Genomic DNA, 13,869 nt, shown 5'->3' with positions numbered 1-13,869 from the left:
GTTGCCAGGAAGTCAGGTCAGACTCCGCCCCCCTCTCCCCACATGGCGTATTACGCAACTTCCGTTCACCTTCCCGAGACTTTTCTAGGTCCTACCCGCCATAATACTAACTTTGATAGCCAATCACTGTTCCTTAAGGCGCCACTTTACTTTACTTTTTTTTTTTTATTCTGTAATTGGAGAAAAGTATAGTGAATATTGTTTTCTGTAATGTTCCTTCGTGAGTCAGTGTGTGGAAACTTTTTGCCTGATAGTCTATCATATCTGATACCGTATATACGTATATAATGTTATAGTCTTCTCTGCCCTCCAGCAGTGTCACATTGCGGCCAGTACATGATGAGCAGGCAGCTGTTGAGTGGCCACAAGGTGGAGCAGGCGAGTGAAGAGGTAGTCAAGAATATGAAGATATTACCTTTCATTCACGGGGTGGTCCGGATTCTGCCTGAAGGGTGGTTGTATCCTGGGACCGCGCCCACCTTCATCGACAGGATACACAGCGTGAAGGTACTCATACGTTCACCATTCCAACGTTTGGTTTAGTCCATAGAGAACGTTTTTGCTGTAAGTTCACCGTGGTGGTTTCTCTCAGTTCAGAAGCAATGACGTGATGGTGATGACCTTTCCGAAGTGCGGCACTACCTGGATGAATGAGATTGTGTGGACCATGCTGCACAACCCCGACCTAGAGAACCCCAAGGCGGATGAAACAATATTTTTACGTTCTCCAGACATCAGGTGTGTGTGTGTGTGTGTGTGTGTGTGTTTCACTGTTTGATCTGCCGCAGTCTCTGACGAGACAGCCAGACGTTACCCTACGGAACGAGGTCAGAGTTCATTATTTCCGATCTTCGGATAGGCCTGAGACCAGGCACACACACACACCGGGACAACAAGGTCACAACTCGATTTACATCCCGTACCTACTCACTGCTGGGTGAACAGGGGCTACACGTGAAAGGAGACACACCCAAATATCTCCACCCGGCCGGGGAATCGAACCCCGGTCCTCTGGCTTGCGAAGCCAGCACTCTAACCACTGAGCTACCGTGTGTGTGTGTGTGTGTGTGTGTTTACTCTTTGAAAATAGTATATCAAATATATTCAAAATACATGCTTTGCAACTCTACATCACTGAAGGAAAAAATAATTAAAACCTTTACACTATTTGAACATGTTCGAGTGCAAGTTTCAGAAATATGAGATAAGCATGACACGTATGAGGTGCACATTCTTACTTGAAAATATTTTATGTAGGGAAGGGGAAGGGGCAAGGCTTGCATTGTTTGTCTATTTTGATCATTCATTAATATATATATATATATATATATATATATATATATATATATATATATATATATATATATATATATATATATATATATATATACACACACACAGGGTGTCCATAAAGTCTCTTTACCATTTCAAAAATTTATTACAAATGCAATTGATGATATTTTATTCAGATTTGTTCTATTGTATTCAGTATTTTTTTTTTTTTTTTTTTATCACATTGCATTTGTGTGTTTCAGGGATCATGTTTGTGAAAGAGGTGCTGTTGAATGCACCCCTAAAAAATGGCTACTCCTCAAGAGAAGCCGCAATGTGTCTCATGTTTTATTGAAACAAAATAGGATAGGCAGACTCAACGAATCCCCAGATTCTCACATTGTGTTTGTTCAGTTTCCCTGAAACATGAAAGGTTGCCTCATCACTAAAACAAACTCGTCTGAGGAATGTTTCACCCTCAGAAATTCGTTCCAGCATGTTAACTGCAAACTCTTTTCGTCTTGGAGGGAGGCGGTGGCATAGTGGTGGCATAGTGGATAAGGTGGTGAGCGTGGGATCGGGCAGACGTCCACGCGTAGGTTCGAATCCCACCACGACAGCCTTAAATCACTTTGCCATTTGTCGAGTGGTTTAAAGATACCTACATATCACCATGATACCCAGGTTCTAGGTGGTTACACTCAAGATGAGCTTGGGCCCTATATGGGTACCACTATAAATAAAATTGCCTGCGCCACTAATGGGCGGAAGCTGAACAGCGTTTCCAATACACTCTTCAAGTGTGCCTACAGGCGCTATAGGCCTTACCGTAAAAAAAAAAAAAAATCATTTGGTTCGAGTGCCTGTAGAGTTGCACTTTGCAAGCATACAATCGTAAGTTCTTGTGTAGGGCCTTGTGCACTGTTGAACGCGGTAGCTCTAACTGTGTGGCAGCAATACGGATGGACTTTGTGGGAGAACGAGAAAAGGATTGTCTCACACGATCGATGTTTTCATTAGATGTTCTTAGTCGTCCACTCCTCCCTTTATCTAACACTGCCCATGTCTCCTTAAATTTCTTGTGCCATGCATGAATTCACGGGCGTGATGGTGGATCTCTTCCATACTTAGTTCTGTAGTTTCGCTGAATCTGCCTATCCGATTTTGTTTCAATAGACCATGAGACACATTGCGCCTGCTCTTGAGGAGTAGCCATTTTTTAGGGGTGCATTCAACAGCACCTTTTTCACAAACAGGATCCCTGAAACACACAAATACAATGTGATTAAAAACTTTAATAAACACTGAATACAATAGAACAAATCTGAATAAAATATCAATTGCATTTGTAATAAATTTTTGAAATGGTAAAGAGACTTTATGGACACCCTGTATATATATGTATATATATATATATATATATATATATATATATATATATATATATATATATATATATATATATATATATATATATATATATATGTGTGTGTGTGTGTGTGTGTGTGTGTGTGTGTTTTTCCAGTTTTGATATGATCTTTGATTCGAAGTTTCTGGGAGGAAAACCCATGGAACCCATAGCTAAGAGGTTTGAAGAAAAACATCCTGGCCGTAAAATGGACATGGGGGTAATGGCTGACATCATTGAGGCATTAGAAGGTCCTCGGGTCATAAAGTGTCACTTCCCGTTTCCTCTTCTGCCTCAAGACATCCTGGACACAATCAAGGTCAGACCAGACTTCAAACATCAGCTCTTTACATTCTGACTAAACCAATGATGTAATAGGAAACGCTCTCTAGGTGAACAAGTGATGAGATCTCCAATAACTTCATTTCTTCATCTTTCCCTCCTTTATTTCACCCTGATGGCACCACTGCCATCTCTTCTGTCTCTAAAGCTGAACTCCTCTCTCAAACCATTGCTCACGACTCCACCTTAGGCATCTGGGCTTATCCCTCCCTCTCCTCCTCCCTCTGACTATTTCATGTCTACAATTAAAATTCTTCGTAATGATGTTTTCCATGCCCTCGCTGGCCTAAACGCTCGGAAGGCTTATGATCCTGATGGAGTCCCTCCTATTGTTCTCAAAAACTGTGCTTCTGTGCTTGCACCATGCCTGGCTAAACTCTTTCAACTTTGTCTATCGACTTCTACCTTTCCTTCCTGCTGGAAGTTTGCCTACATTCAGCCTGTTCCTAAAAAGGGTGACCGTTCTAATCCCTCAAACTACCGTCCTATAGCTTTAATCTCTTGCTTGTCTAAAGTTTTGAATCTATCCTCAATAGGAAGATTCTCAAACATCTGTCACTTCACAATCTTCTATCTGATCGCCAGTATGGCTTCCAAGGTCGCTCTACTGGTCATCTTTTAGCTTTTCTTACTGAGTCTTGGTCATCCTCTTTTAGAGATTTCGGTGAAATTTTTGCTGTAGCGTTAGACATATCAAAAGCTTTTGATAGAGCCTGGCATAAAGCTTTCATTTCAAAACTACCCTCCTACGGTTTCTATCCTTCTCTCTGCAACTTTATCTCAAGTTTCTTTTTCGACTGTTCTAGTGCTGCTGTGGTAGACGGCCACTGTTCTTCTCCTAAATCTATTAATAGTGGTGTTCCTCAGGGTTCTGTCCTGTCACCCACTCTCTTTCTATTATTCATTAATGACCTTCTTAACCAAACTTCTTGCCCTATCCACTCCTACGCTGATGATACCACCCTCACATCTTTCCACGTCCTTTCAGTTTCAGAGACGACCAACCCTTCAGGAAGCCTGACTTATGGTCTTTCTAAGATTTCTGATTTGGACAGAGAAAGTCTAGTAGTCTTCAATGCCTCAAAAACTCAATTCCTCCATCTATCAACTCGACAACCTTCCAGACAACTATCCCCTCTTCTTCAATGACACTCGACTGTCTCCCACATCCACACTGAATATCCTCTGTCTGTCCTTTACTCATAATCTTGACTGGAAACTTCACATCTCATCTCTTGCTAAAACAGCTTTTATGAAGTTAAGCGTTCTGAGGCGTCTCCGCCAGTTTTTCTCGCCCTCCAACTGCTTACTCTGTATAAGGGTTTTATCCGCCTCTGTATGGAGTACTCTTCGCATGTTTGGTGGGGGAAGGTTTCCAGTCACACAGTTTTACTAGATAGGGTAGAATCAAAAGGTTTTCGTCTCATCATCTCCCTTTCTTTGACTGACTGTCTTCAGCCTCTTTCTCACCGCCGAAATGTTGCATATCTTTCTATCTTTTACCCCTATTTTCATGCTAACTGTTCTACTGATCTTGCGAACTGCATGCCTCCCCTTCTCCTGCGGCCTAGCTTCTTTCTTCTTCTTCTCATCCCTATTCTGTCCAACTCTCTAACGCAACAGTTAACCAGTACTCTCAATTATTCATACATTTCACTGGTAAACTCTGGAACTCCCTCCCTGCATTTGTATTTCCGACTTCCTACGACTTGACTTCTTTTAAGAGGGAGTCATCGAGGCGCTTGCTCCCTAATTTTGGCTGACGCTTTTTTCTCTTTTTTTTTTTTTTTTTCTTTTTTCTTGTAGAGAACCAGCACTCAAGTGGGCATTTTTATTTTATTTTTTATTTTTGCCCTTGGCTGGCCCTCTTTCCTACATAAAGAAAAAAAAAACTGGATTATAGCCGCTCGTGCTTTCTTACCCTAAACAGATCGATACTCAGAGCAAACCTCTAATATCTCTCTCTCTCTCTCTCTCTCTCTCTCTCTCTCTCTCTCTCTCTCTCTCTCTCTCTCTCTCTCTCTCTCTCTCTCTCTCTCTCTCTCTCTCTCTTTTTGTTACAGGTAGTTTACGTGACCAGGAACCCCAAGGACATGACCACCTCATTTTGGAAGTTTTTTAGCACCACCAATGTTCATGAATTCTGTGGTGACATCGACAGCTTTGCCAAGCTGATCATGAATGACGGAAGTAAGTGCTGAGGATGACAATGCAACCAACAGTGGTGACATCAGGCATGTACAGTACATGTTCATCATAACATTCACACAGCTAAAACTTTCTCTACAAGTTTTACGTATTCTGCTTTACTGAAGGGCATGATGATTCTTTGTTTACCACCATTTGCCACCGTTACTAATACCTCATGCATGTGTTTTTCTTCTCACGAAATACTATGCTAATTTTGTACATGAAGAAAATGTATACTTATAATTCAATAACACACAAACACACACACACACACACACACACACACACACACACACACACACACACACACACACACACCGCGTAGTGTAGTGGTTAGCACGCTCGACTCACAATCGAGAGGGCCCGGATTCGAGTCCCGGGAAGCGGCGAGGGAAATGGGCAAACCTCTTAATGTGTAGCCCCTGTTCACTTAGCAGTAAATAGGTACGGGATGTAACTCGAGGGGTTGTGGCCTCGCTTTCCCGGTGTGTGGAGTGAGTGTTGTGGTCTCAGTCCTACCCGAAGATCGGTCTATGAGCTCTGAGCTCGCTCCGTAATGGGGAAGACTGGCTGGGTGACCAGCAGACGACCGTGGTGAATTACACACACACACACACACACACACACACACACACACACACACACACTGGTAGTGCAATTTAATTGTTTTTAGTGATCTATTGTCCGTACTGGCCACACGTGAAAGCTGCATGGGAGAAGAGAGAGCATCCCAATCTCCACTTCGTCTTCTACGAGGATCTGATATCTGACGCCATGCAGGAGTTGAGGAAGATCAACGAATTCTTGGGAACACGACTGAACGAGGAGAAACTTGAGGCCGTAGGTATTCAGCTGAAACGTGGGATTCTTGGTAACAATGACCTATGACCTATAGTGTGTCGTGGCTGATAGTGCTCCTTTCCAGTTACTGTATACTGATATGTTTTATCAAGGCTACTTTCGCCGGACTTAGAGTAGAAATGTTTGAATGTTTCCTCCAGATAAAGCGGTACACCTCCTTTTCTTCCATGAAGTCTCGAAAGGAACTCTTGTCCGACGACTTATTTAAGAAGGAGGAACCCAAGGAAGTTGTCTTTTTTAGAAAGGGTGAGTATCTTTTGTTAAAAATAAAGAAAATAAGTATGTGAATAATTTCCATTACATCATCGATTTCATATTGATTATAAAAGGAAAAAAATCATTATACTGTGTATGCTGCAGGCATCGTGGGCGACTGGAAGAAAAACTTCCCACCAGAATTACAGGCGGAGATGGACCAATGGATCAAAAAGAACGTGACGGGGACTGACCTGAGCCTGAGCTGGGCCTTGGCGGAGTAACCCACCTGTTGAAGTGGTGCCATTGCTACCGGCGGTGTTGATCAGCTCACCTGTAATAGCAGTGATGATGGTGGTGCTGATCATGATATTAATGGTAATATCAAGAATACTAAATTGCCTTTGAATACTTTTATTGTTTTCAATTTTGCTCACATGTTTAAAGATGCTACTGTACATTTTTCAATATTAATAAAGAATACAGAACTAAACTGAATAATGACGATGATGATAGTAATAATAATGATAATAATAATAATAATAATAATAATAATAATAATAACAATAATAGTAATAATAATAATTATGAAAGAATAATCATAACAATAATAATAATAACAATGATAATGATAATAATGATGATCTAAATAATGATGATAATAACAATAATAATGGTAATAATAAGAGCTTTAACGACAAAATGTATATATATATATATATATATATATATATATATATATATATATATATATATATATATATATATATATATATATATATATATATATATATATATATATATATATATATATATATATATATATATATATATATATATAGAGAGAGAGAGAGAGAGAGAGGAGGTGGCGTAGTGGATAAGGTGGTGAGCGTGGGATCGGACAGACGCCCACGCGTAAGTACGAATCCCACCACATACCGCCTTGAAACTTTGTCATTTGTCAAGTGGTTTAAAGTTACGTACATGTCACCCTGATCCCCAGGTTCTAGGTGGTTACAACAAAGATGCGCTTGGGTGGTGATATGGGCCCTAATATGGGTACCATTAAAAATAAAATTGCCTTCACCACTAATGGGTGGAAGCTGAACAGCGCTTCCCATACTCAATATATCTACAGGCACTATAAGCCATGACATAAAAAAGAAATATATGTATATGTATATATATATATATATATATATATATATATATATATATATATATATATATATATATATATATATATATATATATATATATATATATATAGAGAGAGAGAGAGAGAGAGAGAAAATTGCCTTCACCACTAATGGGTGGAAGCTGAACAGCGCTTCCCATACTCAATATACCTACAGGCACTATAGACTACGTCCCTCCCTCGCCAAATCAACAATGTATATTAAAAATACCAATAAAATAGCGTTTTTGCTAATAGTTTAATTGTTTCCTCAACTGTAACAATTATAGCATAAAGTGGAAAAATTACTTGATATTTCAGGAATTACATTTAACAAGCAGCTGGTCCCTGCCCAGCAGAAAGAGCTCACTCACAGCTTATATTATGTTGTGACTGGTCTCTGGATCTCTGGGTGTAGAGCCACTCATGACCACCAGTGAGGTGATACATAACCTTCGACAAAAGTTGACAGTAACAAGAAACATTCGGCAGTTAATGTCAAGAATATCATGTAGTTATTTGCAGGTTGAAGACACAGCTGTTGAGCACCTGCAGGCTCCCGACTAGGCTTCCTTGTTATTCTTCCGGCGGTAGGTAAGCAGGAAGGATCGATGAGCTGAGGCAAAAATGTGCTCGTAGTTATTGGCTCGTCGTCACTGGGAAAGGTAAGTCAAAGCTTGAAGCAGATGTTTTGTTATCATATGAATGTAAACACCTTCACAAAGTTATGATGACGCAGTCGGAAAGGCGTCGGGCAACTCAATGCCGTATAGTCAGGGAAATGTTGAAAGAAATGTTATGCATTGAGATAGAAACTTCAGTAAGAGAGCGCTTCCAGTAGAGAGAGGAGGAGGGAAACGTCTCTTCTAATCACAAGATTAGCACGTTTGATTTTCTTTAGTGGGTGCCGAGGAAACTTGTTTCTCATGTCCATGTATTACTCCATTGATGCCTTGTATGGCAAATAATACAAGTACATGCGCCGCAGTTCATGAGCTCTTATCACGGACCATCGAAAAAGATACTGTGGTGAGTTTTATTAACTTTTGACATTTTGATAACACTTTTAAGTGCTGCGTGTCTTACAGTGATTATATTACTATCATTCTTGTGGGGTAATAGAAAGTGTGAGCTGTGCACATGTTTTGATGCGTACTACGAGTGTTAAGGGCATATATATATATATATATATATATATATATATATATATATATATATATATATATATATATATATATATATATATATATATATATATATATATATATATATATATATATATATATATATATATATATATATATATATATATATATATATATATATATATATATATATATATATATATCTCTCTATATATCTCTCTCTCTCTCTCTCTCTCTCTCTCTCTCTCTCTCTCTCTCTCTCTCTCTCTCTCTCTCTCTCTCTCTCTCTCTCTCTCTCTCTCTCTCCTCTCTCTCCTGAATTGCATTATGCAAACAGCTTCGAACACAGGTGGATGGAGGATAAATATTATTATTATTATTATTATTATTATTATTATTATTATTATTATTATTATTATTATTATTATTATTATTATTATTTATTATTATTATTATTATTATTACTATTATTATTATTATTATTATTATTATTATTATTATTATTATTATTATTATTATTATTATTATTATTGTTGTTGTTGTTGTTCGTGGTGGTGGTGGTGGTGGAGGTGGTGGTGGTGTTATTACAGTAGCAGTAGTAGTAGTAGTAGTAGTTGTTGTTCTTCTTGTTGTTGTAGCAGTAAAGTTGTTGTTGTTGTTGTTGTAGCAGTAAAGTTGTTATTGTTCTTATTATTATTATTGTTGTTTTTACTGCTGCTGTTGGTGGTAGTTCTATAACTGTTGTTGCAGGTTATAGTGACAATGGAGCAAATAGGCAGACAGACAGAGAGAGAGAGAGAGAGAGAGAGAGAGAGAGAGAGAGAGAGAGAGAGAGAGGAGAACTTTACTCTGGATTAGCTTCGTTCTGTAGACTTCTTGCCATTCTCTTGAAAAGTTCATATTGTAAAAGTATTAATCAGGAAAAGAATCATCATTTCCCAGCTCATATTCCCGTTAACCCATCATTAATAGCACTGTATGAAGCAATGCTGCCTTGAAGGTGAAGAACTGGGACTGGGCCGCTTATAGAAAATGGACAGTTTTATGGTGCCACAAAGAAAGAAAAAAAGTATAACGTGGAAGAAGCAAGCACGCCAAAACCCGCTCTGTGCTTTGGAGTCTAGATTTTGCTTATTCATTTCTTCTTCTTCTTTTTCTACGTCTTTTTCTTCTTCTTCTTCTTCTTCTTCTTCTTCTTCTTCTTCTTCTTCTTCTCCTTGTCCTTCTCCTCCTTCTCATTCCCTTTTGGCATAGAAATCACATTTTGGAGTCTTGCTTTTCTCAATGTAGATTATGTATCATTCAGAGTTCATTGCTCTCATTTTTTTCCGAATACTCGTCCTCATTAATGGGAAAAAAATCGAGGTAGACAGACACACGGATAGTTAGACAGATAAATAGACAAACAGACAGATATAGATAAACAGAGGGGCAGACGGACCATTTTCAGTATTATGGATCAACAACCGTCGTATCTTCCACATGTTTCCTTATCTACTTTCCCTCTTTCTTTTTTTTGGTTCTAGACGATAGACAATATTCACTTTAGTTTAATTTACATTTATATCTCGGTTTTCTTGCATCGGCTTTCCACTTAAAGCATCTGATTATCGTCCGAAACCTTAATTACTGATTGATTACTTGATGTTCAAGTTTCATTACATATTTATCCTTAGAACATTTCTTTTGAGCCTGTGTACGGTATCCATTATTTCTTGTGACCCTTCTCGCAGTGTTCACTTGCCAAAACCAAAGATGTCGTCAGACACAGCAGAGGCGCCAACTGCGTCGTGGCGGGAGGGTGGCGTGCCTGGCAGCAGTTCCAGTGGAGCAAGACGCTGGAAACTGCCGCTGCTGACCATTCTGGGCCTCCTGATGGCTCAAACGTTATTGTACTATAACTACAGCTCTTTTTATGGCGCTCACCACTGGTTCGTCGTGCCCAGCTCCTCAGTAAGTGGTGCCCGAGTGTGTTCTGTCTAGCCCTGTCAGGATCATCGCCTCTGATAGTTGAACACGATGTTTACAACAGCCAAGGAAGAAAGCAGGAGTGAATCACTGACATATTGCGTCTTTTCTGCATGAAATTAGTATCGATAAGAAGCTTCTGACATCCAAGTTATCCATAATTATTGGTATATTGGTTAATTAGATAACGATAATGTTCTTGTTGGTATTTTCTACAGTTACGATTAAAATGGTTCAGCGATAATTCTACGAGAGAACCATCTGTCTATTCGCTCAGCCTCGGCGGCAGCGGCAGAGATAACAACAGGCACCGCGACACCACTCCCCCTTGCCCGCCCATCCCCCCCAGCCTGAGTATGTATCAACCTGCTGATATGTTTGCCTTCCTTGTCGTACTGAGATGGCATTTCTCTCTCTCTCTCTCTCTCTCTCTCTCTCTCTCTCTCTCTCTCTCTCTCTCTCTCTCTCTCAAAATTTGCTAGCTCCAACAAAATGTCTCCAGCTGCCTCACTCCTGCACAGACAATACATAGCACCAAAAGCAGGTTTTAATATAAACACACACACACACACACACACACACACACACACACACACACACACACACACACCGCGTAGTGTAGTGGTTAGCACGCTCGACTCACGATCGAGAGGGCTGGGTTCGAGTCTCGGAAGCAGCGAGGCAAATGGACAAGCCTCTTAATGTGACTCGAGAGGTTATGGCCTCGCTTTCCCGGTGTGTGTTGTGTGTGATGTGGTCTCAGTCCTACCCGAAGATCGGTCTATGAGCTCTGAGCTCGCTCCGTAATGGGGAAGACTGGCTGGGTGACCAGCAGACGACCGTGGTGAATTACACACACACACACACACACACACACACACATGTGTATATGCCGTATGTCCATTTTTATATCAAATCAGTGCTTAATCTCGAGTTTTCTTTAGGATGGCTGTAAAGTTCTTAAACACTGTTTTCATTACATTTTCTTGCCAAGTCAAGAAAATCCGTACTAAACACATCATGAATACTTTGCTAGGGAAATAAATTACTAATTTTATTTTATTCAGCTATTCTGCAGTATATATATATATATATATATATATATATATATATATATATATATATATATATATATATATATATATATATATATATCAGAGGGGCAGATACAAGTCAATACGAACCCTCCTACCCTGGAAGAGCAAGAGCGCGCGCACCGTGAACTCATTCTCGGGGGACGCTACCGGCCTGAGAACTGCACTGCGCGGCACAAGGTGGCCATCATCATCCCTTACCGGAACCGTGCCACTCACCTGACGGTCTTCGTCCACCACATGCACCCCTTCCTGCAGCGGCAGCAACTCGAGTACACCATTTACGTGGTGGAGCAGGCAGGTGGGTGGCCGCTTGCATGGCTGCTGGCGGCGAGGACCTGGGATGTTGTTGTTAGTGGTGTTGAAGGTAGTCCATGGTATTCTTACTGCTCTTGCTGGTTCTGTTGCTGCTGCTGTTGCTGCTGCTATCAGCAAATGCACACATTTCACATGTTTTACTGATGTAACTTATATTCATGCAGATAAGATTAGTTTCAGAAGTACACACAAATACTGAGTCAAATTTTGATGTCTTAGGGCAGCTTTTCTGAACGCGTTATCGGTGAGGTAACACGTGGAGATCAACATATGATATTCTAATATGTCCAGAATTTTTTTTTTTTCACGTATTACATTAATATTCTTTGTCCTTTGATCTATTGTTCTCATTGTTTATGTAAGGTGACGACTCGTTCAACCGAGGAATGCTGATGAATGTCGGTGTCCTGGAAGGTCTCAAGCACTACGCATTTGACTGTCTGGTGCTCCACGACGTAGACCTTCTGCCCGAGGACGACCGCAACCTTTACACCTGCTTGGAGCCTCCCAGACACATGTCCGTCGCCATGAGCACCTATGATTACAGGTGTAGTCCCGACTCCACGTGTGCTGCTGTTACACTGAAACCTTTAAACACTATTGTCACTCAGTAATTACATTTGTTAAACACACACACACACACACACACACACACACACACACACACACGGCCCGGTAGCTCAGTGGTTAGAGCACTGGCTTCACAAGCCAGAGGACCGGGGTTCGATTCCCCGGCCGGGTGGAGATATTTGGGTGTGTCTCCTTTCACGTGTAGCCCCTGTTCACCTAGCAGTGAGTAGGTACGGGATGTAAATCGAGGAGTTGTGACCTTGTTGTCCCGGTGTGTGGTGTGTGCCTGGTCTCAGACCTATCCGAAGATCGGAAATAATGAGCTCTGAGCTCGTTCCGTAGGGTAACGTCTGGCTGTCTCGTCAGAGACTGCAGCAGATCAAACAGTGAATTACACACTGCGTAGTGTAGGGGTTAGCACGCTCAACTCACAAACGAGAGGGTACGGGTTCGAGTCCCGGAGGCGGCGAGGCAAATGGGCAAGCCTCTTAATGTGTAGCCCCTGTTCACCTAGCAGTAAAACAGGTACGGGATGTAACTCGAGGGGTTGTGGCCTCGCTTTCCCGGTGTGTGGAGTGTCGTGGTCTCAGTCCTACCCGAAGATCGGTCTATGAACTCTGAGCTCGCTCCGTAATGGGGAAGACTGGCTGGGTGACCAGCAGGCGACCGTGGTGGTGGTGGTGAATTACACACACACACACACACACACACACACACACACACACGTAGGGTAGTGGTTAGCACGCTCGGCTCACAGTCTAGAGGGCCGGTTTCGAATCCAGGTAAACAGCAGGCAAATAGACAAACCTCTTAATGTGTGGCCCCTGTTCACCTAGCAGTAAATAGGTACGGGATGTAACTCGAGGGGTTGTGGCCTCGTTGTGTGGAGTGTGTTATGTGGTCTCAGTCCTACCCGAAGATCGGGTAGGACTCCGTAATGGGGAAGACTGTCTGGGTGACCGAGGTGAATCACACACACACACACACACACACACACACACACACACACACACACACATACGCATACGTATTAGAATATTAGAATATTATGTAATTACATCAGAAGTAAGATATTTATTTTCATAACGTATCAACACAATCTACAGATTGCCGTATCAAGAATATTTTGGAGGCGTGTCTGCCATCACGGCGAAGCAGTTCACCGCCATCAACGGGTTCAGTAACAAGTTCTGGGGTTGGGGCGGTGAGGACGACGACTTCTTTAACCGCGTCAGACATCACGGCCTCAACGTGTCGCGCTACCCAAGCAAGGTGGCTCGCTACACCATGCTGTCCCACAAGAAGGCGAATCCCAGCCCTGACAGGTGA

General features: G+C 41.3%; 2 protein-coding genes and 1 non-coding gene across 6 annotated transcripts in view; 2 read left to right on the top strand and 1 right to left on the bottom strand.

The window, feature by feature from the left end:
* Positions 1-296: 296 nt before the first annotated feature.
* LOC123520614 (sulfotransferase family cytosolic 1B member 1-like) lies at positions 297-6,761 on the top strand. Its single transcript, XM_045283057.1, has 7 exons — positions 297-507; positions 593-738; positions 2,798-2,999; positions 5,086-5,212; positions 5,886-6,052; positions 6,214-6,319; positions 6,434-6,761. Exons 1-7 carry the CDS (start codon positions 337-339, stop codon positions 6,550-6,552), a joined length of 1,038 nt encoding a protein of 345 aa, XP_045138992.1. The 5' UTR covers positions 297-336; the 3' UTR covers positions 6,553-6,761.
* On the bottom strand, positions 981-1,054 carry Trnaa-cgc. The gene has a single exon. It is a non-coding gene; the product is annotated as a tRNA-Ala (tRNA).
* Positions 6,762-7,800: 1,039 nt separating the features above from the next.
* LOC123520612 (beta-1,4-galactosyltransferase 2-like) overlaps positions 7,801-13,869 on the top strand; it is a 6,522-nt gene continuing 453 nt past the window's right edge. Inside the window, exons 1-6 of one of the 4 annotated variants that reach the window (XM_045283054.1) lie at positions 7,801-8,110; positions 10,324-10,543; positions 10,777-10,912; positions 11,717-12,019; positions 12,334-12,517; positions 13,647-13,865. In XM_045283054.1, coding sequence (XP_045138989.1) covers positions 10,346-10,543; positions 10,777-10,912; positions 11,717-12,019; positions 12,334-12,517; positions 13,647-13,865 — 1,040 coding nt within the window. In that variant the 5' untranslated portion in view covers positions 7,801-8,110; positions 10,324-10,345. Of the gene's footprint in view, positions 8,111-8,195; positions 8,475-10,323; positions 10,544-10,776; positions 10,913-11,716; positions 12,020-12,333; positions 12,518-13,646; positions 13,866-13,869 lie in introns of those variants that run through there. The other 3 variants (XM_045283053.1, XM_045283052.1, XM_045283055.1) reach the window with 3 other exon arrangements.

Source organism: Portunus trituberculatus, chromosome 47 (assembly GCF_017591435.1).
Source record: "Portunus trituberculatus isolate SZX2019 chromosome 47, ASM1759143v1, whole genome shotgun sequence".
Taxonomy (NCBI): Eukaryota; Metazoa; Arthropoda; class Malacostraca; order Decapoda; family Portunidae; genus Portunus; species Portunus trituberculatus.
This window is presented reverse-complemented; position numbering and strand designations above follow the sequence as displayed.

Coding starts and splice junctions, on each gene's coding strand:
- LOC123520614 (XM_045283057.1), top strand. CDS start 337: ATGATGAGCAGGCAGCTGTTGAGTGGCCACAAGGTGGAGCAGGCGAGT. Junction 739..2,797: donor TTACGTTCTCCAGACATCAG/GTGTGTGTGTGT, acceptor GTGTTTTTCCAG/TTTTGATATGATCTTTGATT. Junction 5,213..5,885: donor GCTGATCATGAATGACGGAA/GTAAGTGCTGAG, acceptor AATTGTTTTTAG/TGATCTATTGTCCGTACTGG.